Source organism: Megalops cyprinoides, chromosome 2 (genome assembly GCF_013368585.1).
Source record: "Megalops cyprinoides isolate fMegCyp1 chromosome 2, fMegCyp1.pri, whole genome shotgun sequence".
Lineage (NCBI taxonomy): Eukaryota > Metazoa > Chordata > Actinopteri > Elopiformes > Megalopidae > Megalops > Megalops cyprinoides.
Window position 1 is genome coordinate 68,449,667 of NC_050584.1, and position 25,855 is coordinate 68,475,521.

The following is a 25,855-nucleotide window of genomic DNA, read 5'->3' on the forward strand; positions in this document are numbered from 1 at the left end:
GACTATGACAACTGTATGGAATGTGATGGGAAGCAGATTCTAAACATTATTAGATCTGTTTAAGACATGCATATCCTTGGCTTGTTTGCAGAGCTTGGGGGAGCATCTACCCTGAAAATGATTCTTACTGGCCTGAGTGGAGTTGGGAAGAGTGCAGCAGGAAACACCATCCTGGGCAGAGAGGTGTTTGAGTCTGGGGTCAGTTTCACTTCTCTGACACTGAGCAGTCAGAGTGGAGAAGGGGAGGTGTTTGGGAGAAGAGTCACTGTGGTCGATACGCCGGGCTTATTCAACGCTGACCTCTCAGATGAAGAATGGAAAAGAGAGGTGAAGAAATCTGTAGATCTCTGTAAGCCTGGACCCCACGCTTTCCTCCTGGTCATACAGCTGGGCCGATTGACACAGCAAGAGAAGAGAGCGGTGAAGACTCTGCAGGAGCTGTTTGGCCAGAGGGAGAATGAACACACCATGGTTCTCTTCACTCACGGAGAGAAGCTGAAGAAGAAAAATATCAAAGACTTCATCTCACAGGACACAAATCTGCAGCAGCTACTTAAGCAATGTGGGAACAGGTATCATGTTTTTGCCAACAATAACACCAGTGACACCCAGGTAAAGGAGCTCTTGGAGAAAGTAGAGATGTTGCACAAGCATCACGGTGAGTTAAATGAGCTTCCTGGGGGTCCAGTCTGGAGGGCAGCTGCATCCATAAAGAGAAAAGTGCAGCAAATAGCAGGACAATTAACAGGAGGAGGACATGAGGCAGCTCCAGACTCAGGACCAGAGACTGTGAAAGGAGTAAAGCAAGATTCACACCATGCAGACCAGGCTGAAGATGCAGGTGATGGCCAATCAAAGAAAGACATACACTGAAGATGTAAGTGATGGCCAATCAAAGAAAGACATGCACTGAAGATGCAGGTTTCTTCATCTTTCAGTTTAATTAGGGTGACCATACGTCCTTTTTCCCGGACATGTCCTCGTTTAGAGACGCATGTTTTAGGTCCCAAAACGAGGACATATCTGGGAAAAAGAGGATGTATGATCATCCTAGTTTAATACGGATTTGTATTCATGAATGTCGTTGACAATTTAATAACTGATTTGAAAATAACAGCTCAACCTTTGTCACAGTTGTTCTGATATTAATTGCCTGTGAAAGGTGATTGAAGATATTTTTGTTTCTGAGATCATGTTGATGAGACAGTAAAACATTAACTACACAAACCCGTCTGGAATTCATACAAAATGAATTACTCATATTTCTCAAAACACTCCTGAGGGTATGTTTGACAGAAGCAACCTTGCAGACCTTCATCTTGGCTCTGTTTGGACCGTGGTAGGAAGACACAGCAGTTGAATAAGACCAATGATGACACTTCACCAAAAATGGATAAGATGCTGTGTATTACCTGGCAGTGCTCTAATGCTCCTCAACATCTGAAAAACTTTAAATGGCAAATACATGTAAATATTACACTATATACTTTTGGAAAAGTATCTTGGTTTTGTGGCTTAATGAACACTCCACATACAGTATCTGACAGGAACTTACAGTGCACTACACCCCTGTGGAATAATTGTGAATATCCATGTCTTTGTTCATGGTAGACATATTTAACCCTGATTGAACCCAACATCGAATTTATTGGAGAGCCAAATTGTAAAGAAGGAATAAAAAAGTTCACCAAGCATGCGCACATCACAGTGAAATCAACTATGAACAGCTGCAGCACTTCAACGGGGAACTGATGAAGGGAATCAGTTCAGCTGTGAGAAATTTCAGCTGCCTCCCAGCTCAGGTGGTGTCTACAGTGCCATCTGGTGGAGCAATAGTGCCCTTACATATTTTCCCTATGTGACTTGGCCCCTCCCTTCACCAGAGTGTCCATCTTCAGACCCACCTCTTCAGACTACATCTCACTTCCACTTCTGTCCCCGCCCACTAACACCTGATACTTCTTGCATTTGATGTTAATTATGTGTGTAGTATTATGAGTATTAAAAATGGTTGTGCAATACTTTATATCCGAATGTGCACCTTACCTGCTGCTGAATATTTCATTCTGTAGTTACTGCTTTATTCTTACTTATTTATAGATTCTTTTTACCCTCTTGTATTTTATTTTTTGCATGCTTGCCTACTATATTTTTTATTTCCATTGTTTCTTGATACTGTAATGTGAGCAATCTCTGGCACAATAATTTCCTTCGAGATCAATAAAGTCTTATCTTATCTTATGCCGTATTATGAATTTGCGTTCTCGGGACTGTAGTATCACAGTATGCTTGCCTTTTGTCAACTTGTGGCAGGCCTTGAATAGTGTTATGCTCACAGTCACTGGTCTGGGAGTGTTGTGAAGCTGGTCTGAAACTGTTACTTGTTTAAATTGAATGGATACATTTATGTTGTATTGTGATGGAAGTCAATCTTTGTAAGAGCGTCTGCTAAATGCTTGCAATGTAATGAAATGAAAAAGGGCAGCTTACTGTTCTTTGTATTATTTCTTCTTATTCCATGTGATTCTTTATAAATAATTACTCTATTAGCTTTTCAGTTACACTTATAAAACTTGGAGAATGCCTTCAGCCAGGATGGGATTGCCTTGCTTGTGCTTTTTGTCCCAATACCTACATTTTTTAATACCTACATTTTTTTTGAGATATTTAGTATTTTACATTGAAAAATTTGTCATTGGCTAATATGGATAGAATGTTCAGAATGTGAACATTCTAACATATGCAGCTTATGTCACAATGACAGACCATCTCCAGCAAAGCTCATAACTACTAGCTACTACCAGGCTAGACCTTTTTAAACCCAACTTTAGTTAATCCTCAATCTTTCCTTTCTAGTTGCATACTTGTAATTCAATGACAGTCACTCTCTGTCTTGTTGGCACGCTCTTCTTGTCCCGCAGAAAGGAGGATCGTACTACTGGGGAAAACAGGAAATGGGAAGAGCAGCACAGGAAACACCATCCTGGGAGAAGAAATATTTAACGAGGATTTCTGCAGCACCTCAGTGACACGAAGATGTGAGAGTGTGTCGAGAGCAATGAATGGAAAAGCTTACACTATCATCGACACCCCTGGATTCTTTGACACAGAGCTCTCTGAGGAGGAGATAAAGAGAGAGATTGTGAGGTGCATCTCTCTCTCGGCCCCAGGTCCACATGCCTTCCTGCTGGTGCTAAAAGTAGTCAGATACACAGAGGAGGACATGGCAACTGTGAGGAAAATTGAAAAGCAGTTTGGGGAGGAAGCCCTGAAGTTCACCATCGTCCTGTTCACAAGAGGTGACAGTCTCCGGAATAAACCCGTAGAGCACTTCATCAAGGACAACAAGCACCTGAAGGCGCTTGTTCAGAAATGTGGAGGAAGATATCATGTCTTCAACAACCAAGAGAGGAGCGATCGCTCTCAGGTCGCCGAGCTCATGCAGAAGGTGGAGGCCATGCTGGAGAGGAACGGACACAGCTGCTACACTAACGAGATGTATGCTGAGGCAGCTAAAGCCATCAGACAGGAGCAGGAGAGGATCGTGATGGAGAAATACGGCTCAGTAGCGGGCCGTGAAGCTGAGCTGGCTGCAGCCAGAAAGGAGGCAACAGAAGCGTTTGTTAAGAAGGTCTTAAACGTAGCAGTGGGCGTTACAGTTGGGGTGCTCCTTGGTGCATTGATTGGAACAGGTGTTGGAGCTGCTCTTGTGAGCACAGTAGCACGCATTGGCGTGATGACTGGGGGGACAGCAGCGCTTAGCGTTGCAGTTGGGGCAGTGGGTGGGGGAGCTGTAGGAGGGAGTGCCGCTGAGTGCGCAGACGGGCCGCAAGACGCAGCCGTCAGGTCCAGAGAGGCGGTGGTTTCAGTGGGGAAGCAGGTGGCAGAAGGTGCAAGAGAAATGATGGGTTATTTAGGGAAAGAGGGAGTTTTGAAATAAGTAAAAAAAAACATAACATTCAATAAAAGGGAACAAAGAAAGCGATTGAATTACAGTCCATCAAAAGTAAAATGAATGTGATGATGTCTGATGTTATACTCAGACTCCAGTCCAGTATTCAGATAAGTCACTATAAAGGTCAGTCACTATAAAACATTGTAGTGATAAAATTTGTAGTAATTTGCTTCTACATGTCTACAAACAGTGGTGCACTAATGCTAATCGGGTGCCTGGTACTAATGAAAATTTGAGGCCCTGACTACAGAACGTGAGGGCGGCTGGGTTTTTAAATATTGTTTTTTTTGTTATATTGCTGCCTCTGTGATCCCCCAACAGGCACATACACTTTCTTTAACAGCGAATGGCTATTTTTTGCACACAGTGCTACAGGAGGCCAAATACTGCAAAATGGAGGGTTAACGTAACTCTCCCTGACATTGTCTGAGCAGGTCATAGGTGCCTAACAAGTTGTAAACATTTGCAGATCTTATACAAAATGCATGAAAATTGTGCACATAGGACAAGATAGGATGCATAGGATATACACAGTTAATACACGAGGTACCTGGGGAAGTTTGTTGAGAAAGGTGGAGGTTGATATCACATCTTCAACAAAAACCAGACTGATCACTGTCAGGTTACTGAGCTCATGCAGCCTTTTCTTTTTGATATAATAAGTAGTAGTACAAGCAGTACAACTTGCAGGGAAAATAAATCTTTACAAATGGAATAGCAGAACAAATTAAAAGGAAAAAAGCCATTTCATAGAGGAAGGAAGAAGTATATTATTGTGAACCCACAGAACCAGGTCAGTTTCTGTAATTTTTTTGTTGTAATTGCTGAATGTATACATTTATTCATTTATACATAACATTTAGCAGCATAACTAAAATTGTTTAGTTGTGTTACAGTAGTTAAGCAGTTCATACAGGTAAATGGACAATGGGAATCTTTATTACTACTGCATTTCTTTCTTTTTAAATAAAAGTAAAAACTATCTCCTCATCTCATCTTCTCATAGGGGATCTTTATGTATCTGACTTGGCATAGAAGTGTGGGTATTCCTCCAGCTGGATGCAGTGACCACGTTGCAGCACAAACTCAGGGTCTGCAGAACTGAGCACAACTCTGGAGGCCCAAAAGCACACACAGATCAAACAAACAATGCTCATTTACTGAGAATCTTGTTTCCAGTGTATACACTCTAAGAGAAATGGTTAGTTGAACTTTGCAAAGGAATGTTGAACGAATCAAGTGAATTTACTACAAAAAGAAGAAATCTGCACAAATCTACAAAATTCTGCTTGTTAGTGGAGGAAAAGTTACACTGGGACAGGCTGCTGTCCAGGCAGCCTATCAGAACAGAGTCACTGAACGTAAATGCCCCAATCACTGAACAGATCAGTAGACTGTAGTACGATTCTCATTCAGTGCCTGCAGTTCATTCGTTCAGCCAGTCCTTTCAGTTGATGACTGTGTGGGTCTTCTGCAGTTCACCGAGTCACATTCAGATTCATTCAGTTATTCCCATTCAGTCTTTCAGTATATATTGAACAGTGAATCCAATTCGGTGCATTTCCTTCTCTGACCACAGGGTGACTCTGTCCATGATTATACCGACCTGCATTGTAGTATTGTGACAAGGCTCCATTTTGTGAAACAAAATATTTAAACAAGCGTGTAAATTTCAGCATTAAATACAGTTAATGCCATGATTGCTAATGAAGCCACTGAAGCTAGTTGCTATTATGTTATGTAGTCAATTTAGGCCTCCTGCTGTCAATACTGACAAAGTGCAGCAGTGTTTTACAATGCAAAAATAAAAAAATAATTAAAAAAAGCTCTTCAAAGCTTGGAAATCTTGTCAATACTTGACAGATTATCGTCACCACCCTAAGGCCAAAGAAGGATATGCACTTAACGAATTGAACAAGATTGAGCTTGAAGAAATGAACAAATCAGCGATCAGCGAAGGGGGGGAGACAACGACAATGACATTTCTCAACCATCTCTTTACCAAATGCTTACAAATAGAAGTGCACTCAATGCTCTCAATACACATGTGCAGATAACGTTTGGTGCCTTGACTGGTGCTGTTACCTTACTTTCATTCAGTAGAGCTGCAAGCGCATTCTTGTTTAACTGAATCTCCAAAACAGCCTCCCCTTCCAATCATCGCGAAACTTCTGTGTTCGGTCCTTCTCGAATGCCATTTGCAACATCGACCTTCAGTGTTGGCTGAATACATTGTTCAAAGTGTAGGAGTTTTCACATCTTGCAGTAGAGGGCCCGAATGTGAATCCATGTTTCAATGCGGTCAGCACCGTCTATATGGCCGCGAGACGATGGGAGAATCTTTGCACCAGTTTCAGTACTGTTCATTTTTCTCCATCTGTGCCTGCCAGGGCTCAAAAGTGGGGAGGGGGCAGAGGGGGTCGAAGAGGGGGTCGAAACCAAGCAGGCAGGCGGATCAGGCAATCAGGGTAAAAACGCAGGCAGAGATGAAGTCGAGGAACAGGCGAGGTCAGCACAAGAAACTCCGACACAGAATATTAACGTGGGACCGAAACAGGCAAAAGAAAACACTGCAACAACCTAGCAACAAGACAGAGACGAGCAGGGAAGATATAGGGCTGGGCTGATGAGGAGATGGGATGCAGGTGGGCAGGCAGGCAGGTGGAGGCGAGCAGGAAATCAGGGGGGCAGAGACAGGGCAGGGCCGGAACACAAGGAAAACAGTAAACAAAAGCACATGGACCACATAGACAGACAGGGAGAACACCAAAACAACAGCTAGGGGGCCGGAGTACTGACAGTGCCAGTAGTTTTGGCTTGTAGAAACTTGCGAGCCACAGCAAACTCCGATTCCACTAACCCTGTCTTTGATAAATCCAGCTGTGGTTTTACCTTTTCCACATCCAGAAGGTTTTGGCTTCCTGGAGCTACTGCACATGTGGCCTTGGTCTCTGAGTAGGTGGCATGAATACAACATTCAGATTGCTAGTGATTGCCAGACTATGCCACGTATGGACTTGCACCTTAAGAATCTGATACAACCCACCCAATAACCGGCTTATATGAGGGTCCCCAGTACACAGGTAAGCTTTGCAATAACTGACAGAAACGTGTATTCGTTTTGGATGGGCAATTTTGTCAATACTGAGTAAATGTCTAGAAGGTGGATGAAGCCGTAAAAACATTTAAATAAACAACCATAAAAAAGCTCAAATAAAAACAAGGAAAAAAAAAGCAACATGGAATAGAATAGAATTTTGCGCTCCCGCTTATTCCACTAATCATGTTGGCCAACCGTGCCTTTAACTACATGCTGTTGCACACAACCATTCTTTGCTCATGAGGTACCAGCGTCTCAGCATCTATGCTTTGTCTCCATAGTTCCTCAAATTCAGTGTCGTTTCGCAACTTTTCAGCACATTCATAGGCACTCCAAATGACTTTCACGCCAGTGTGCAGGTCTGTTTCTGTGGCCTGAAGCAGCTTGTTTGGAGGATCTAGGAACCCCAACATTTTGTGAACCATGCTGGCTGTAAACTTGAAGTTCGGCTCTGTTATTGCTTTGATTAAGCCAGCCGCTTCAGTTCTGATATCTGTGCCATTTGATTACATTGAGCAACTCAAAAATGCTGTCAAACCATTTTAAAATGGCAGATACTTTGGCAGCGTGGCCAGTCCATCTCTGATCGAGTAATCGCTTCGGTGTATCACCTGTATATTGGGCAGCTACAGTGACATCCAGACGGTGCCCCTGAAGATCAGCCAGGGGTCGAAATGTGTCCTTTTCTGTTCTGTGCTTTTGGAGAACTGAGTTACTGATTTGCCAAGGCAAGAGTAGCAGACCTGCAGCAGAGAGGTTTTGATTATTTTATTTCTCCTTTATTATTGTATTATATGTGACACTTATGTTTGTCCATAACATTTTACTCGTTGTTGAATTTTCTGCACTTTAAACCTTTTTCAAGTTTTGCATCGTCGTATCACATGGGTTTATTTCACTAGTTTGCTTCATTACCGAACAGTGTAGCTGATCCCTGACAGCCTTATGCCAAATGAATAAATGTTAAAAGTTTGAATTAAATCACATTTACATAAAATCCAAACAGGTCCACCGCTCTGTGACAACTAAATGCGAAAAAAAAGTTTCTAAAATTTTCATTAAGGATAGACTGACTCCTGCACACCCCCCACCCCCCTGTGACTGTGGGAGTGTCGGATGTATGAGTCACATACAGAAATGTAATGCTCAGCTAGACATTCTCACACCTGGCCACGGGCAGCACCACTACATATGTACACAACACTCACCTCTGCAAAGAGCCACACATCCATTTCAGCTGATTCTCCTCAGGCAGCGCAAACATGATCAAGAATCTTCCACGCCCAGGTAAGCTCACTTTTTCCTTAAGTTCATTTCAGCGCCTCTTCATAAAGTAAACCAACAGCAATGTTGAAGTGTATTAAATCATTCCTTGAAAAAAAAAACATGCATGAATATATTGGGTAAGGCAGGGAGTATTTATGTTTATGGGATCCAAACTACTTTTGTGGTTTCATGAAATGACTAAATTTGATTACTAAATTTGACATCAAAACACTTTGTAGGATGTTATATCGGTAAGTGGTTATATGCTGTTCCGTGCACCCGGACCCCGCCCGGCCCACCACGCCCTGTGCCTTTCAGGAACAAGCTGAACAGGAGAGTCTGCTCCTGAACTGCAAAGCAAGAGCTCTGTCCTAACGCCTCTGCCGGGACACCAGTGTCTCACATTCCTCACGTGTCTGCCTTTAAAGCTCGGTAAACGCACACACTGAGCTACACTCAGCGTAACACAACAAAACTGTACCAGGATCTCACAACATTATTGCATTTTTCCCAAAAGTTTTTCATCAGCACGGTGTTATCACTCTTGTTGAGGCTCACTCTAATGCAGTTCTGTTCTCCGTTGCTGGGGTCATAGATGTGTAGAAGTAATGTAGTACGACAGATGCTGTACACAGATGTTTTGGCGGATGAAATGGTCTGATGTTTGGCAGACTGAATGCAAAATGAAGCATCCAGGAAGAGCTCCAGGGTTTACGGGATGAAAACCCAGAGTAAAACATGAAAACAGCTTAATTTACAGGTTGAACAAGCTTTATACTTGAAAGCCGTTGTTTATAAGGTTTATTGGGTCAGAAATAAAATGAACGTGAAGTTTACTGAAACTATATAATGATTACTCTGTCACTGAGGTCTTAATGGAAAAATCAGATATTAAGGCCTTATTTTACAGATAATTTTGTTTGTAGTTATTCTCATTCAGTATTAATGCATAACAGTGGACATGGAAATCCTCTGGTTGTGTGTCACAGCCAACAGATGGAAAAACCTGTTTGCTGTGAGGTTCACATTCCTGCTGGTAAACCTGTGTGAGCCGGTTGGTGAGAGGGGAAGGCAGGGGAAAAAGAACAGCAAAGATGTCATTATGCGCTAGGCTACGATAAACAATACAATCAATAATAATAATAATAATAATAATAATAATAATAACAACATCAACAATAATAATACTCATGAAATAAAATTTCACTAACCTATTCCCTATGACCTGGTGAAAATTCAAGAAAAATGTGAATTAGAAAATGACGTTTCCTTGTTAGCTAATGTTATTCTGGGTTATTTTTACTGTGAAAGCTACTCTTTATATAATTACATGTAACAATGTGTAACTTGACCATGTATTAGCTATGTAATTTCATTTGATAGCATGGGGAGGGTTAAGTAAAAACAGTCAATCTTTAAAAACACATGATGTGTGATGTACAATCTAATCCAAGTACTTACACCAAAAGTAAAATAATTCTTATATTACTACTAGTAGTATATGTCCTTCTTCGTAGTGTATGTCCTTCTTTCAGAGGTCATATGATCATCTCTCTCTGTAAGATCATCAATCACCATTTTTTTCAAGGGAAAGACTTGATCAAAAACAAGGTTAACAATCTCATCATCTTAATGAAAAAAGCTAGTTCTTTTTCAAAACTAGCTTCTGCAAGTTGATATGATTGAATTGGGAGTAACGTCCCTTTCCAGGCTTACACCAGGCCTGACTACAGTGGTACCCCTGCTCAGAACTGATAATTACAGCTCCCTAGCTAATTACCCACTTGTCAGCTATTTTTCTGTTGCTAGGTATAATCTTAGTTTCATTTGGCCATGGCAGTGAATCATGCCAGGAGGTCAGTGGCAGGTTCCATGTAAAGAAACTTTGACAGGGTTGTTCTTTTTAAAAAATCCTTTGCATCAAAAATAGCTAGTGAATCTGTGACCACCTGAGCTGGGAGCTACTTAATGTCACCTCCACTTTGTATATGGTTTTATTCTATTATTCTATCCTACTCGGGCCTGTCACGATTCAGTGTTCAGAGGAAATGAGACAGGCCAGACTGACCTCTTGCAGTTCATCTGTCTTCTCAGAATTTCTCATGAAACATTGCAAAATGTTATGTAGTGTCAGGGTATGAATGCCTTTGGATATTTACATTTATTCATTTGGCAGACGCTTTTATCCAAAGCGACTTACATAGGTTACAGTTTTTTTACAATGTTATCCATTTATACAGCTGAAGCAATTGTGGGTTAAGTACCTTGCCCAAGGGTACAGCAGCAGTGTCCCAACGGGGATCAAACCGGCAACGAGTCCTGCTCCTTAACCACTATGCTACACTGCTGCCCATATGGCAATGCTATGTGGGAAATACGATGCACATAAAGTTTACTTCTGCATGTCTGCTAAAACATAGGAGCAAACACGGGAACATTTCTAAGAAAAAGTACGTTTTTGATGTGATGCTAATGTAAATGGATCAAAGACCTTTGAGAGAAGAGACCTGCTTTTGCCTCTGCAGGAGACGTGAACTTTAAAGGAAGGACAATAGTCATGGTTTGTCTGTTTTTGCTCAAGACATGCATGGAATTGACCAATCAGCACAAAAGTAACAGGAGTTTACTTGTTCTTTGCCAGGACGAAAAATCCAGACAAAAACCAGTGAGCTTCGGATTCTGCTGGTTGGAAAGACTGGAGTTGGGAAGAGTGCAACAGGAAACACCATCCTGGGGAAAGATGTGTTTCAGTCTGAGGTCTCCTCCTCCTCAGTGACAGAAAAATGTAAGAAAAAGACAGAGGATGTCAACGGCAGGCGCATTTCGGTAATCGACACCCCAGGAATGTTTGACACAAAACTTAGTAATGAGGACATTATGAAGGACATCTTAAAATCCATCTGCCTTATGGCCCCTGGACCACATGCAATCTTAATCGTGCTTCAGCTGGGACGATTCACACAAGAGGAGAAAGACACTTTGGAGGTGATCAAGCTCACCATAGGTGAGAACGCTCTGAAGCACTCAATAGTGGTTTTCACACATGGAGAGCAGCTAAAAAACAAAACTTTAAGTGACTTTGTAGGCAAATCTGGCAAAGACCTCAAAGATATTGTGGATAAATGTGGGAAAAGATACATGGCCTTCAACAATGAGGTCAAAGGATTCAACAATCAAGCCCGGACACTTCTGACGCAAATAGATGAGCTGGTTGCCAAGAATCAAGGCTTCTACACCAACGACATGTTCCCAAAGGCAGAGGAGGCCATCCAGAAAGAGAAGGAGAGGATCAGGAAAAGGAAAGAGGAAGAGTTTCTAAAGAGGATGGAAGAACTGAATGCTGAATACAGCGGGGCAGAACTGCAGGAGAAGATAAAAGAGCTCATAGCAGCAACGGAGGAAGAATTGCAGGCAGAGGCAGAAAAAAACAACACTTTCATAAAGGATTGGCTGGTTGCACTGGGAGCAGGAGGCTTAGCAGGAGGATTAGCGGGAGGAGCAGGAGTAGGAGCAGCAGTAGGAGTACTCGGTGGACCCGTGGGGATTGCGGTCGGAGCAGCAATAGGAGCAGGAATTGGAGCAGTTACAGGAGGAGGGGCAGGTGTCGGGATTAAAGCTGCGATCACGAAGTGCCGTATTCAGTGAAGTGTGGCAGGGTCACAGTACATCACCATAAGTACATTTACATATGCCATTCATCTCAATTTTAATGTTTTAATACTATCTCAACACAGCTTTCAGATTGGATTGACACACAGAATTTCCCCTTTTTTAATTTTGCCTGAGTAGTGAGTAGAATGAAGATCCTTATAATGGAAGATTTCAAGGAAATGTTAAGTAACTGTTGCATGTTCTGTATGTAAATAATATCACAAAGACTAAATAAAGTGTTGAATTATAAATGCTATGCTTGAGCTCTTTATATATGTCCTGATGCCTCCTTACAGATCTCAGTGGTGTCTCTCTGTGTAATATTACTGACTTGCTCAGCAGATAACCTTCATCCTATCATTCAAATTTTAACCCACTGCCTCCTGATGAGACACACAGCATCTGTATTGAACTTCATTTCCCAGAAGTAAGAAACAGTGAAAAAACAGGACCATGAGCTATCAGCTAGGTACCCTTTCAGTTTTAAATGGGCCAGTCCACTTTAAAAATCCACTGATAAACACATAACAAGCATTTACTTGCAGTTATGCAGCACCGACTATGAGCAGACGTCCATAATTTAAGAAATTAAGCTTTTTTTCTGTCTAAAGTGCCCTTGTCATAGGTTTCTTTTGATACTGAAGAGTTTCTTCATAATCCATGTTTTTATTTCCCTAAAATATCCTTTCATATAATATATATAAAACTTTTAGAAACATCAAGGACATAAAGTATGTGTTGTGGAATCCCGTTTTTCAGGAATTAACTTGCACGTTCCCCTGATAATAGGTTGACTATGACAACTGTATGGAATGTGATGGGAAGCCGATTCTAAACATTATTAGATCTGTTTAAGACATGCATATCCTTGGCTTGCTTGCAGAGCTTGGGGGAGCATCTACCCTGAAAATGATACTTACTGGCCTGAGTGGAGTTGGGAAGAGTGCAGCAGGAAACACCATCCTGGGCAGAGAGGTGTTTGAGTCTGGGGTCAGTTTCACTTCTCTGACACTGAGCAGTCAGAGTGGAGAAGGGGAGGTGTTTGGGAGAAGAGTCACTGTGGTCGATACGCCGGGCTTATTCAACGCTGACCTCTCAGATGAAGAATGGAAAAGAGAGGTGAAGAAATCTGTAGATCTCTGTAAGCCTGGACCCCACGCTTTCCTCCTGGTCATACAGCTGGGCCGATTGACACAGCAAGAGAAGACAGCGGTAAAGACTCTGCAGGAGCTGTTTGGCCAGAGGGAGAATGAACACACCATGGTTCTCTTCACTCACGGAGACAAGCTGAAGAAGAAAAATATCAAAGACTTCATCTCACAGGACACAAATCTGCAGCAGCTGCTTAAGCAATGTGGGAACAGGTATCATGTTTTTGCCAACAATAACACCAGTGACACCCAGGTAAAGGAGCTCTTGGAGAAAGTAGAGATGTTGCACAAGCATCACGGTGAGTTAAATGAGCTTCCTGGGGGTCCAGTCTGGAGGGCAGCTGCATCCATAAAGAGAAAAGTGCAGCAAATAGCAGGACAATTAACAGGAGGAGGACATGAGGCAGCTCCAGACTCAGGACCAGAGACTGTGAAAGGAGTAAAGCAAGATTCACACCATGCAGACCAGGCTGAAGATGCAGGTGATGGCCAATCAAAGAAAGACATGCACTGAAGATGCAGGTTTCTTCATCTTTCAGTTTAATTAGGGTGACCATACGTCCTTTTTCCCGGACATGTCCTCGTTTAGAGATGCATGTTTTAGGTCCCAAAACGAGGACATATCTGGGAAAAAGAGGACGTATGATCATCCTAGTTTAATACGGATTTGTATTCATAAATGTCGTTGACAATTTAATAACTGATTTGAAAATAACAGCTCAACCTTTGTCACAGTTGTTCTGATATTAATTGCCTGTGAAAGGTGATTGAAGATATTTTTGTTTCTGAGATCATGTTGATGAGACAGTAAAACATTAACTACACAAACCCGTCTGGAATTCATACAAAATGAATTACTCATATTTCTCAAAACACTCCTGAGGGTATGTTTGACAGAAGCAACCTTGCAGACCTTCATCTTGGCTCTGTTTAGACCGTGGTAGGAAGACACAGCAGTTGAATAAGACCAATGATGACACTTCACCAAAAATGGATAAGATATTGTGTATTACCTGGCAGTGCTCTAATGCTCCTCAACATCTGAAAAGCTTTAAATGGCAAATACATGTAAATATTACACTATATACTTTTGGAAAAGTATCTTGGTTTTGTGGCTTAATGAACACTCCACATACAGTATCTGACAGGAACTTACAGTGCACTACACCCCTGTGGAATAATTGTGAATATCCATGTCTTTGTTCATGGTAGACATATTTAACACTGATTGAACCCAATATCGAATTTATTGGACAGCCAAATTGTAAAGAAGGAATAAAAAAGTTCACCAAGCATGCGCACATCACAGTGAAATCAACTATGAACAGCTGCAGCACTTCAACGGAGAACTGATGAAGGGAATCAGTTCAGCTGTGAGAAATTTCAGCTGCCTCCCAGCTCAGGTGGTGTCTACAGTGCCATCTGGTGGAGCATCTCGCTTCCACTTCTGTCCCCGCCCACTAACACCTGATACTTCTTGCATTTGATGTTAATTATGTGTGTAGTATTATGAGTGTTAAAAATGGTGGTGCAATACTTTATATCCGAACGTGCACCTTACCTGCTGCTGAATATTTCATTCTGCATTGACTACTTCATTCTTATTTATAGATTCTTTTTACCCTCTTGTATTTTATTTTTTGCCTACTATATTTTTTATTTCCATTGTTTCTTGCTACTGTAATGTGAGCAATCTCTGGCACAATAATTTCCTTCGAGATCAATAAAGTCTTATCTTATCTTATGCCGTGTTATGAATTTGCGTTCTCTGGACTGTGGTATCACAGTATGCTTGCCTTTTGTCAACTTGTGGCAGGCCTTGAATAGTGTTATGCTCACAGTCACTGGTCTGGGAGTGTTGTGAAGCTGGTCTGAAACTGTTACTTGTTTAAATTGAATGGATACATTTATGTTGTATTGTGATGGAAGTCAATCTTTGTAAGAGCGTCTGCTAAATGCTTGCAATGTAATGAAATGAAAAAGGGCAGCTTACTGTTCTTTGTATTATTTCTTCTTATTCCATGTGATTCTTTATAAATAATTACTCTATTAGCTTTTCAGCTACACTTATAAAACTTGGAGAATACCTTCAGCCAGGATGGGATTGCCTTGCTTGTGCTTTTTGTCCCAATACCTACATTTTTTTGAGATATTTAGTATTTTACATTGAAAAATTTGTCATTGGCTAATATGGATAGAATGTTCAGAATGTGAACATTCTAACATATGCAGCTTATGTCACAATGACAGACCATCTCCAGCAAAGCTCATAACTACTAGCTACTACCAAGCTAGACCTTTTTAAACCCAACTTTAGTTAATCCTCAATCTTTCCTTTCTAGTTGCATACTTGTAATTCAATGACTTGTATTTCAATGTCGGTAACTCTGTCTTGTTGGCAGACTCTTCTTGTCCCGCAGAAAGGAGGATCGTACTACTGGGGAAAACAGGAAATGGGAAGAGCAGCACAGGAAACACCATCCTGGGAGGAGAAATATTTAACGAGGATTTCTGCAGCACCTCAGTGACACGAAGATGTGAGAGTGTGTCGAGAGCAATGAATGGAAAAGCTTACACTATCATTGACACCCCTGGATTCTTTGACACAGAGCTCTCTGAGGAGGAGATAAAGAGAGAGATTGTGAGGTGCATCTCTCTCTCGGCCCCAGGTCCACATGCCTTCCTGCTGGTGCAAAAAGTAGACAGATACACAGAGGAGGACATGGGAACTGTGAGGAAAATTGAAAAGCAGTTTGGGGAGGAAGCCCTGAAGTTCACCATCGTCCTGTTCACAAGAGGTGACAGTCTCCGGAATAAACCCGTAGAGCACTTCATCAAGGACAACGAGCACCTGAAGGCGCTTGTTCAGAAATGTGGAGGAAGATATCATGTCTTCAACAACCAAGAGAGGAGCGATCGCTCTCAGGTCGCCGAGCTCATGCAGAAGGTGGAGGCCATGCTGGAGAGGAACGGACACAGCTGCTACACTAACGAGATGTATGCTGAGGCAGCTAAAGCCATCAGACAGGAGCAGGAGAGGATCGTGATGGAGAAATACGGCTCAGTAGCGGGCCGTGAAGCTGAGCTGGCTGCAGCCAGAAAGGAGGCAACAGAAGCGTTTGTTAAGAAGGTCTTAAACGTAGCAGTGGGCGTTACAGTTGGGGTGCTCCTTGGTGCATTGATTGGAACGGGATTTGGAATAGCTCTCATACCCATAATAAGCGCAGTAGTACCCTGTAGTGTAATGACCGCAGGGGCAGCAGCATTTAGCGTTGCAGTCGGGGCAGTGGGAGGGGGAGCTGTAGGAGGGAGAGCCGCTGAGTGCGCAGACGGGCCGCAAGACGCAGCTGTCAGGTCCAGAGAGGCGGTGGTTTCAATCGGGAAACAGGTGGCAGAAGGTACGAGACAAATAAAACACAAAGCAGGAAAGGATGGGGATCTGGAGAAGGTGAGAGACTCTGATGAACTAATGCGTGATGGAGTGGACAAATGGAACGCATTAAAATAAAGCAAAAGAAATGATCCCTGAAAACTCATCACATCCACTCTCAGACTCCCTTAGTCAATGATTACATAATCAATCGTATACTATCAAAGACAGAACATTGCTTTTACATGTCTACAGACATGGGTGAATTAATCTTAACTGGATCCTTGGGACTAATGACATTTTGGGGTCCTCTGAAGAGGTGTGCTGTCTAACATAAAATCTCAGCTTGCTTCCAAGAAATTGTTTCTAATCCTAATATTGCAATCAAAGTCTCTGAGTCAATGGCAGAACACATTATCACAGGTGTAAGTGGGGCTTTTGTACTGCACATGCATCGTTACATTTTATTTACTCCGGAAGAAAATAAGTAGTACAATACTAATGATCCGTCTAATGAAGGTGAACAGATTTCATAGGATTCCTGTTGGATTTGCACATACCTTTGTGTATCTGGCCTGGCACAGACATGAAGATACTCCAGCAATTGTTTTAACTTCTGTAATTGTATGCAGCTTCTCAAAGAGATGCCACCACTTCCTGTAGCTGCTTTTGTGATTATGTTTGGCCATCTCAACCTGACTGCCCTATAGGTTTTAAGTACATGGTGTTTATTTTACATGAAATCAATACGCACTTGACTTTGTGAGCATATTCAGCAATACCATCTCTCAAGACATCTGTACTCACTTCCAGCTAAGCCAACAGCAAAATTCAGCATTCACTCTGAGAAGGACTAACTTAAGATGACTCAGATATGGCTTCATTACCGTAATGAGATATTATTAAATATTATTAATCTATTATTAAAAAGGAGTGTTTTAAGTAATGCAGAGTGTAATATTGAACAAGGCAGTGGATTGTGACAGTGACCTAAGAAAAATTGTCTATATTTTTCCTTTAAAATTAATCACATAATTTCAATGTCTTTTAGTTTGTACAGGTTAGACATTAAACAGAGGAACAGCAGAATAAATGGTTTCTGAAGAAGAGTTAAATTTAAATGTTTATTATGTCCAACGATACACTTTCATTGGGTTTAATGTCTTGGAGCCTGACAAATGGCTGCCCTTGAATGGAACAATGTATGAATATATGAATAATTCACTATTACACAGATGGACATGTCTCTACATCCCATAATTGTTTTTTCATGTAACAAACATGGCAGTACCTACCATATATAATCAGAGAATTTCCATGTTTTTTTCGGTGTGTAGTGGTTGGACATGGAGAAAGAGAAAGATAAGAACAAAAAACATATTTTCTGAAGCCTCATAAAGGGAAGTTATGAATATTATTCAGTGTGTCCAGACACACTTTTCCTGGGTGACCTCTAACTCTTCCCCTCTCTAACTCACTGAGGAGACAGGTGTTCCTCCAGGACACAGGAGTCTAAACCAGCTGGCACAGGGACACTGTGGAACCAGAACCAACTCCAAACCCAGGGTAGAGGGGCTCGGTGAATGTGGTGTGGAATGTGTGCAGGAGGGTCAGTGTGTCAGAGGAGATGCTGTAGAAGGACAGAGTGCCGGCCGGCCAGTCCAGATACACTCCTACTCTGTGGGAGTGGGAGGGGTGGTGGGGTACCGGAGTGTCCTGTTTATTGTGCCTGACATAGTAATTGTCCAGGAAGGAGAACAAACACCAGGACTTGTCATTGTGTCCAAGGCAACTGTCGTCACTGTCTCCTTTCCTTGTGATTCCTTTGTATGCCACCCCAATGTCAGTCAACATATTAATCTGCTGAACCTCCCAGTAGCAGCGTCCAGTCAGACCCTCTCTGCACAGCACCTGGTTCCACTTATCAAACCTCTCTGGATGATCAGGATATGGCTGCTCCTTTATCTCCCATTTCGCCTTCCTGTTCCCCTCAGACAGAGACAGGTTTCTGTGTGCTGTGTTGGGGTCCAGTGTGAGCTGGCAGGCATCTGCAGATCGGAGGGAGGGAACACACACACACACACACACGCGCACACACACACACACATACACACACACGCACACACATACACACACATACATACAATAAGGAGACAGTATAATATAGGAAACATTCTGGAAACTGATACTCTGGTATGAATAAAATAAATATTAATGATCTGGCAGTAAATAGTAAAACAGTAAAACAGTAAAACTGGACTTAAACTGTATATTGAAACTGTTAAAGTGTGGTGTACAATCCTCAGTAATTCTGCTGCAACCCTCGGCCACATGTTCTTTGTCCTCAATACTGAGAAACAAATTGAGGCATACGAGGCACACACATTTTCAGTTTATTTCAGTTCTTCCATAAGATTGACATTAGTGTTTGCTGAAATTTAAAAAAAAGTTGCATAAGAACAACAAAGGTAAAATGTATAAGTGTTATATGTTAACATTGATGTTTACTGCGGTTAGACTGCATCAGTCTCTACATATGGTGTTACACTGGAAGAGATCTTTACATCAGGCATAAACTCTCCTCATTGTAGTTACATTTTATGAGTGACTGAAAATAAAAACTTACATTTCCTCGGTGCTGGTTTGATCCTGCACTCACCACCATGGTCCACACTGCAGGGAAACCAGAGAAACAGACAGTGATTGAGTGACACACAGCCTGTCTATGAAGTGCAGTGTGGAAACTCAGAGCCCTGTGACAATGGGAGAGCTCCACACACTGTCAGCACTTTCCTGTTCTCACTGTGACATCATGTCTATCTCACCTGAAAATTATCTCATACCTTTTATTTTTATCAGTTCAATTTTAGAACCCACCCCAGTTTCTGCAGTTTGCAGTTGGGATCCTTCAGTCCAGCAGAGAGCGCTCTCACTCCTGAGTCTCCTGGGTGATTGTAGCTCAGGTCAATCTGTCTCAAGTGTGAGGGGTTTTTATGCAGAGCCAAAGCCAGAGAAACACAGCCTCTCTCTGTGACTTGACACAGTGACAGCCTGCAGAAAGAAGGAGAAAAGCTCTTCACTCTCCCAGCGCTGAACACAATTTGGTTTGGTGAGAAGTGATTGCTTTTACCATTTTATAATTGTGTTGCTAAATAGTGAATTATCAGGCAAACTGTACTGTCAGTGATTTCATGATTACCCCTGAAACACATTGGAACAGATATGAAAATCCTATTTTTAGGGTATTAAATCATTAAATGAATGTATGTGCCTTTTACATCATTTTAACCTCCTTATCAAGCCCCTGATAGGAGCTGACCTCAGTGTCTCCAGTTTACAGTGTTGATTCCCCAGTCCAGCAGAGAGCAGCTCCACTCCTGAATCCTGCAGCTCATTGTCACTCAGGTCCAGCTCTCTCAGACTGGAGGAGTTTGAGCTGATAGCTGAGGCCAGAGCTTCACAGCATTCCTTACTGAGGTTACAGCTGTTCAGCCTGGAAAGGAATTCATGTCATATCAGAATTCACCCACCCCCCAGCCCCCTGGCTCTGCCGTCAGAAATATTCACAACCCTTCAGGTGTGACTGGTTGTGTTCATTGACATCAGAACTGGAATAACTTTATATTATCTGGATGGGCTGATATCAGGCTCAGAGAATCAGATAAGCCCACCCAGATAGAGGCCACCCTGTCCTCTCTCTGCAAATGGGAGCAATGAGAGAAAAATAAACCTGTCTTACTCTTCTTGATCTGTCACATACCTGGTGTAGGGACACAGATGTTATAAATTATTTGACAGTTATGGCACATGGTACATATTTTGTTAACTTTTAACTCTTTGGAGCAAATGGGCAATAACACCTTCATTGATCTGCAAGGACTACTACCATATGGTAAAATAAATCTATTAAATCTTTTAATTAAATCAAAACCTCGGATCTAAGTTACATTTTAATTGATTATTTCACTGACACAGGTAAAATTAAGAACTAGCCATATTAAATTTATTTGCTGTTTCTTTCATGTTACATGACATTGCATTATTGGTATTTGTTGGTAATGTTATAGCTGTTGTCCACAAAATGTTGTCAAATTGGATGAAGGGTATATCACTTCTAATACAGTTGCTGTGTTTACTGAATCACTAAACATAACGAATCTCTCTAGACTGTAATTCAAATACCTGAACTGACCTCAGTGTCTCAGTTTACAGTGTGGATTCCCCAGTCCAGCAGAGAGCAGCTCCACTCCTGAATCCTGCAGCTCATTGTCACTCAGGTCCAGCTCTCTCAGACTGGAGGAGTTTGAGCTGATAGCTGAGGCCAGAGCTTCACAGCATTCATTACTGAGGTTACAGCTGTTCAGCCTAGAAAGGAAATCATGTCATATCAGATAATTCCACACAACACCCTTCATTGGCCTACTTGGATATTGTAATTTTTTGACTTGTCTTTTGAAGCATTGTGGTTTGTTTGTGACTAATTTTCAGTGCTACACCAAAGTATGACAGAACTCACAGAGCTCTTCTGGAAACCTTGAGAACTTGCAGCAGCCTCAGAAGACCTTCTTCTGATCGCTTGTATTTCTTCAAGTCAAACACATCCAGTTCCTTCTCTGACATCAGCAACACAAAGGCCAGAGCAGAAAGCTGTTCCAGTTTGAGCTCTTCCATTGAATGACTTCCTGAGCTCAAGTATCTTTGGATCTCCTCCACTAGAGAATGGTCATTCAGTTCATTCAGACAGTGGAACAGATTGATGGTCCTCTCTGGAGACGGGTTCTCCCTGATCTTCTCTTTAACATACTGGACTGTTTCCTCAATGCTCTGTGAGCTGCTTCCTGTCTGTGCCAGTAGGCCTCGTAAGAGAGTCTGATTGGAGTCCAGGGAGAGGCCAAGAAGGAAGCGGAGGAAAAGGTCCAGGTGTCCATTCTCACTCTCTAAGGCCCTGTCCACTGCAGTTTTGAGCAGCACAGCTAAGTTTGAGAAGGAGATGAATCTACTTAATTTACCAATGAGGGTTTGGTCAAGTAGATTTCTGTTGCCGTTTCTGTATGACACAAACACATACAGAGCAGCAAGATACTCCTGAATGCTCAGATGCATGAAGGAGTACACTTTCTGTTGTAGTACGTCAGACTCTTGTTTAAAGAATTCGGTGCACACCCCAGAGTACACTGAAATCTCAGTGACATCAATGCCACTCTCTCTCAGGTCTTCCTCATAGAAGATGAGATTTCCCTTTTCCAGCTGCTCAAAAGCCAGCTTCCCCAGTTTCAGAATGGGGGACTTGTTGTTCAGAACAGAATTTGCCTGACCTTTTTTAGGATCATGCTCTTTCTTCGTGTTTGCCTGAAGGAGAAGAAAGTTTGTGTACAATTGTGTCAGAGTTGTAGGGATTTCTCCGCTGTCTGACTGCCTCATTATTCTCTCAAGAACAGTGGCTGCAATCCAACAGAAGACTGGTATGTGACACATGATGTAGAGGCTCCTTGATGACTTTATGTGTGTGATAATTCTGCTGGCCAGGTTCTGATCACTGAATCTCTTCATGAAGTATTCCTCCTTCTGTGGATCATTAAATCCTCGTACCTCTGTCACCCGCTGGATACACTCAGGAGGGATCTGATTGGCTGCTGCTGGTCGGGTGGTGATCCAGAGGAGAGCAGAGGGAAGCAGATTCCCCTTAATGAGGTTTGTCAGCAGCACGTCCACTGATGTTGGTTCTGTGACATCATACCAGATTTTATTGTTCTGGAAATCTAAGGGAAGTCGACACTCATCCAGACCATCAAAGATGAACACAACTTTGTAATTATTACACTCAATGGATACAAATTCAGACTCTTTGATTTTTGGGAAGAGTTTGTGAAGTAACTCTCCCAGTCTGCATTTTTTAATCTTGATTGCATTCAGTTCTCGGAAAGGTATAGGAAATATGAAATGAATATCCTGATTGGCTTTTCCTTCTGCCCAGTCAAGAATGAACTTCTGCACAGAGACAGTTTTTCCAACACCAGCAATTCCCTTTGTCAGCACAGCTCTGATCTGTTTGTCTTGTCCAGGTAAGGGTTTAAAGATGTCATTGCTTTTGATATCAGTCTCTTGGGCTGGTTTCTTGGATGCTGTCTCAATCTGTCTGACCTCATGTTGATTATTTACCAGACCACTTCCACCCTCTGTGATGTAGAGCTCTGTGTAGATCTTATCAAAAGCTGAAGTATTTCCTTGTTCAGCCAAACCCTCATATATGTATCTGTATTTCTTCACCAGGATGGATTTCAATGTGGCATCTGAAGGAAACAGAAATGTGTGTTTTTCAAAAGAATCCATTTGTGTAGCCAGTTGTGTTTTAACTGAAATTGACTTTGCGTGTCAATGTCTACCCCCACTGCTTTTGGCACACATTTAATTCTGAATGTTCGTTATTTTTCATAACTCAGAGTTATGGTATAGTACCAGTCAAAGGTTTGGACGTACCTGATTAAGCTAATGGCAAACATGCATTCAAAGACATTTTCACCTAAAGACTTATGCTTAAATACTTGAGATTTGTTTCTTAAACAAATGTAAATTGTGAAGTTGATACCTATGTATGAATTTCTTTTCAAAATTTTGGCTATTTTGAAGAATCTAAAATATAAGATTTGTTTATAACACTTTTTGGTCACTGCATAATTCCATTTGTGTTGTTTCATAATTTTGATGTCTTTATCCTACTATTCTAAAATATGGAAAATACTAAAAATAAAGAAGATAAATAAAATAAATAAAGAAAAGTGTGTCCAAACTTTTGATTGGTACTCTATGTTTCCAGCTCTGATCAGCATGCCACAACTGGACTTAATGAACTCAGTGATTGTCTCTGATTTGTCTGCTCACCAAGTGACCTAGATGGATCTGTGACCTCTGACCCCTTCATGGTGCATGAAGAGACTACAGAGAGTGAGAGCAACACAGTGTTAGGATGCAGAGGAAGAACGTCACAAAAAATTACAGTAATTTAACAACACTAATATAAAATGGGCACCAAAATCAAATAATTTAATATCCATGTTCAGACGCTCTGTGTTAGTGTACATCTTTTTGTTGTTACTCAAATACACTGCATTAGCAAGTCTAAATACATTTAAGTGTTTGACTCATATCACTTCTTGATGTTTCTTTAATTTACTTTTGAGAACAAGTGTTTGTGTTTTATATCTTTGTGTGTTTATGGATATCTTACTCTTTTCCTGATTTTGTTGCAGGCTCTTAACAAGATCATTTCTCTGAATTTTCTTCAGGATCTCCAGTGTGATCCTGAGGGACGGCTCTTTGCGATACGATTTCATCATAATGTTAACAACGTCTGGCACATCTTTACCCTCCAGGTGTCCCCGTGGAATGGGTTTATATCCTTCCAGCACTTTTTCATTCAAATAGAGCCTGAACTTTTTAAAGTCTTTCTGTTCTAACTCCTCCAGGGTCTTCAGTATTAGGTCAGCCATCTCCTAAACCAGAAAACAAGGGAGTGAGTAACTCAGACAATGCGCTATAAATTGTAAGCACGGGCCAGGAGCCGCGATCGGACCTGTTACATATGCAGAAGTTTATCTTTGTTTGAATAATGGGGGGGGCGATGGCATACTGCGTAATATGTAAACCTGCACTAGTGAAGGGGCAACAGGAGCACGCGAAACAAACAAACAACAACAAAAATAATAATACAAATAAAATGGCGTGAGAACGTCGCTTATGCATCTTACTGAAAGTCAGTCCACTGCCCTAAGTTTTGTTACCCTCAGTTTTCTGAATTTACTTTCATGGATTGATAAAACTCATCTGGGAAACTGTGTGAAAGCATAGAGGAAAGGTCTCTAACTGGCGACAGAATAGTAAAAAAAAAAAAAAAAAAAAACTTTTCTAGAGGTTTAGACCCCTGTCCTAGACTACGAAATATCTTCAGATTTATCCCGGATTTCATCCAAAGACAATTCCATTACAGTTCTCTTGTGGTAGGACACGGTGTCTGATTATCTAAGGGCCGGGGATTCTACATTTGCGCATTTCTCAAGGAGTAAAAATCCTGGCCGTATTAAGGGAATTGTGACCCAGTTGACTAAAAGCTATTCTCTTAAGCTGATCGGTGTTGTAATATTTAATTTGCCTTTCTACAGCCTCTTTTAGTGTTTTAACGTACGGCTGTTCATTGCTCTGTCCGTGCGGTGCATCGCTGTGCCAGTGTTCATATTCACTCAGTCAGCTCCTTAGGTTCAAACGCAGACACGTTTTAAAAACCGCCTTCAACGCTGTTTGATGCATATAAACATCTGCCATTGGAGAGCATTTCACACAGTTAATGCACACGCACACAGTTGTATTAGCCACAATAACTATCAAACAATTCATAATTTTGATTTATAATAATTTTGCCCCTGCAAAATTAACAAAATTTCCGAGAGAGTGATGTTTTGTCAGATCATTGTCAAGTGACTACAGATACGCTATCAGATATTTTGATTAGTTTGTTGATTTTTGATCCCATAAGAATCAGCACTCCCAGGCATAATACAATGAAGGTAACAAACTAATGAAATGTCCCCGTCGTTTATTACATAACTGTTTAAAATACATAATCCTGGCGTACCGATCTCAGGTTTTATTTTTGTGATTTTAAAAGACTGCTTATTATTATCTCTTGTGTGTGGTTTTATTTTATTTTGGTACACATAAAGTATTTCTATATTAACTACAAAGTAAAGTTTGAGGCGTCTCTCCAGGCGCTTTGCTGGAGAGATGGTCTGTACCCGTGGCTGTTGTAGCACGGCCATTAAGGCATCGCACGTGTTAGAATGTTCAGGTTCTGAACACTCTATCCATGTTAGTGAATGTGAAATGTAGTTATGAGAACGAAAATGTGAAGTGTTTTCAATGTAAACCCCTAAATATCAAAAAGAATATTTTAGCTATTGACATGACAAGCACAACTAAGGCAATCCCATACCAGTTGTGAGCCTAACCCTAACCCCCTCCCACACTCTGCCCCCACTCCCTCTACATCTACCCCCTCCCACATTCTGCCCCCACTCCCTCTACATCTACCCCCTCCCACACTCTGCCCCCACTCCCTCTACATTCACCCCCTCCCACACTCTGCCCCCACTCCCTCTACATTCACCCCCTCCCACACTCTGCCCCCACTCCCTCTACATTCACCCCCTCCCACACTCTGCCCCCACTCCCTCTACATCTACCCCCTCCCACACTCTGCCCCCACTCCCTCTACATCTACCCCCTCCCACACTCTGCCCCCACTCCCTCTACATCTACCCCCTCCCACACTCTGCCCCCACTCCCTCTACATCTACCCCCTCCCACATTCT

The 25,855-nt window shown here is 41.8% G+C and overlaps 3 protein-coding genes across 3 annotated transcripts; 2 read left to right on the forward strand and 1 right to left on the reverse strand.

Annotated features, from left to right (window-relative positions):
• Window positions 1–117: 117 nt before the first annotated feature.
• LOC118772351 (GTPase IMAP family member 9-like) lies at window positions 118–4,404 on the forward strand. The gene is made up of 4 exons (XM_036520612.1): window positions 118–198; window positions 388–612; window positions 2,882–3,709; window positions 4,390–4,404. Exons 1-4 carry the CDS (start codon window positions 118–120, stop codon window positions 4,402–4,404), a joined length of 1,149 nt encoding a protein of 382 aa, XP_036376505.1.
• A 3,828-nt stretch (window positions 4,405–8,232) lies between these two features.
• Window positions 8,233–17,083, forward strand: LOC118772352 (GTPase IMAP family member 9-like). Its single transcript, XM_036520613.1, has 3 exons — window positions 8,233–8,342; window positions 15,526–16,571; window positions 17,078–17,083. Exons 1-3 carry the CDS (start codon window positions 8,318–8,320, stop codon window positions 17,081–17,083), a joined length of 1,077 nt encoding a protein of 358 aa, XP_036376506.1. The 5' UTR covers window positions 8,233–8,317.
• A 922-nt stretch (window positions 17,084–18,005) lies between these two features.
• Window positions 18,006–25,303, reverse strand: LOC118772353 (NACHT, LRR and PYD domains-containing protein 12-like). Its single transcript, XM_036520614.1, is given in 8 exon segments — window positions 18,006–18,541; window positions 19,120–19,166; window positions 19,371–19,544; window positions 19,813–19,986; window positions 20,676–20,858; window positions 21,010–22,783; window positions 23,719–23,983; window positions 25,280–25,303. Coding segments are annotated over 8 exon segments (3,177 nt in total).
• Between the last annotated feature and the right edge of the window lie 552 nt (window positions 25,304–25,855).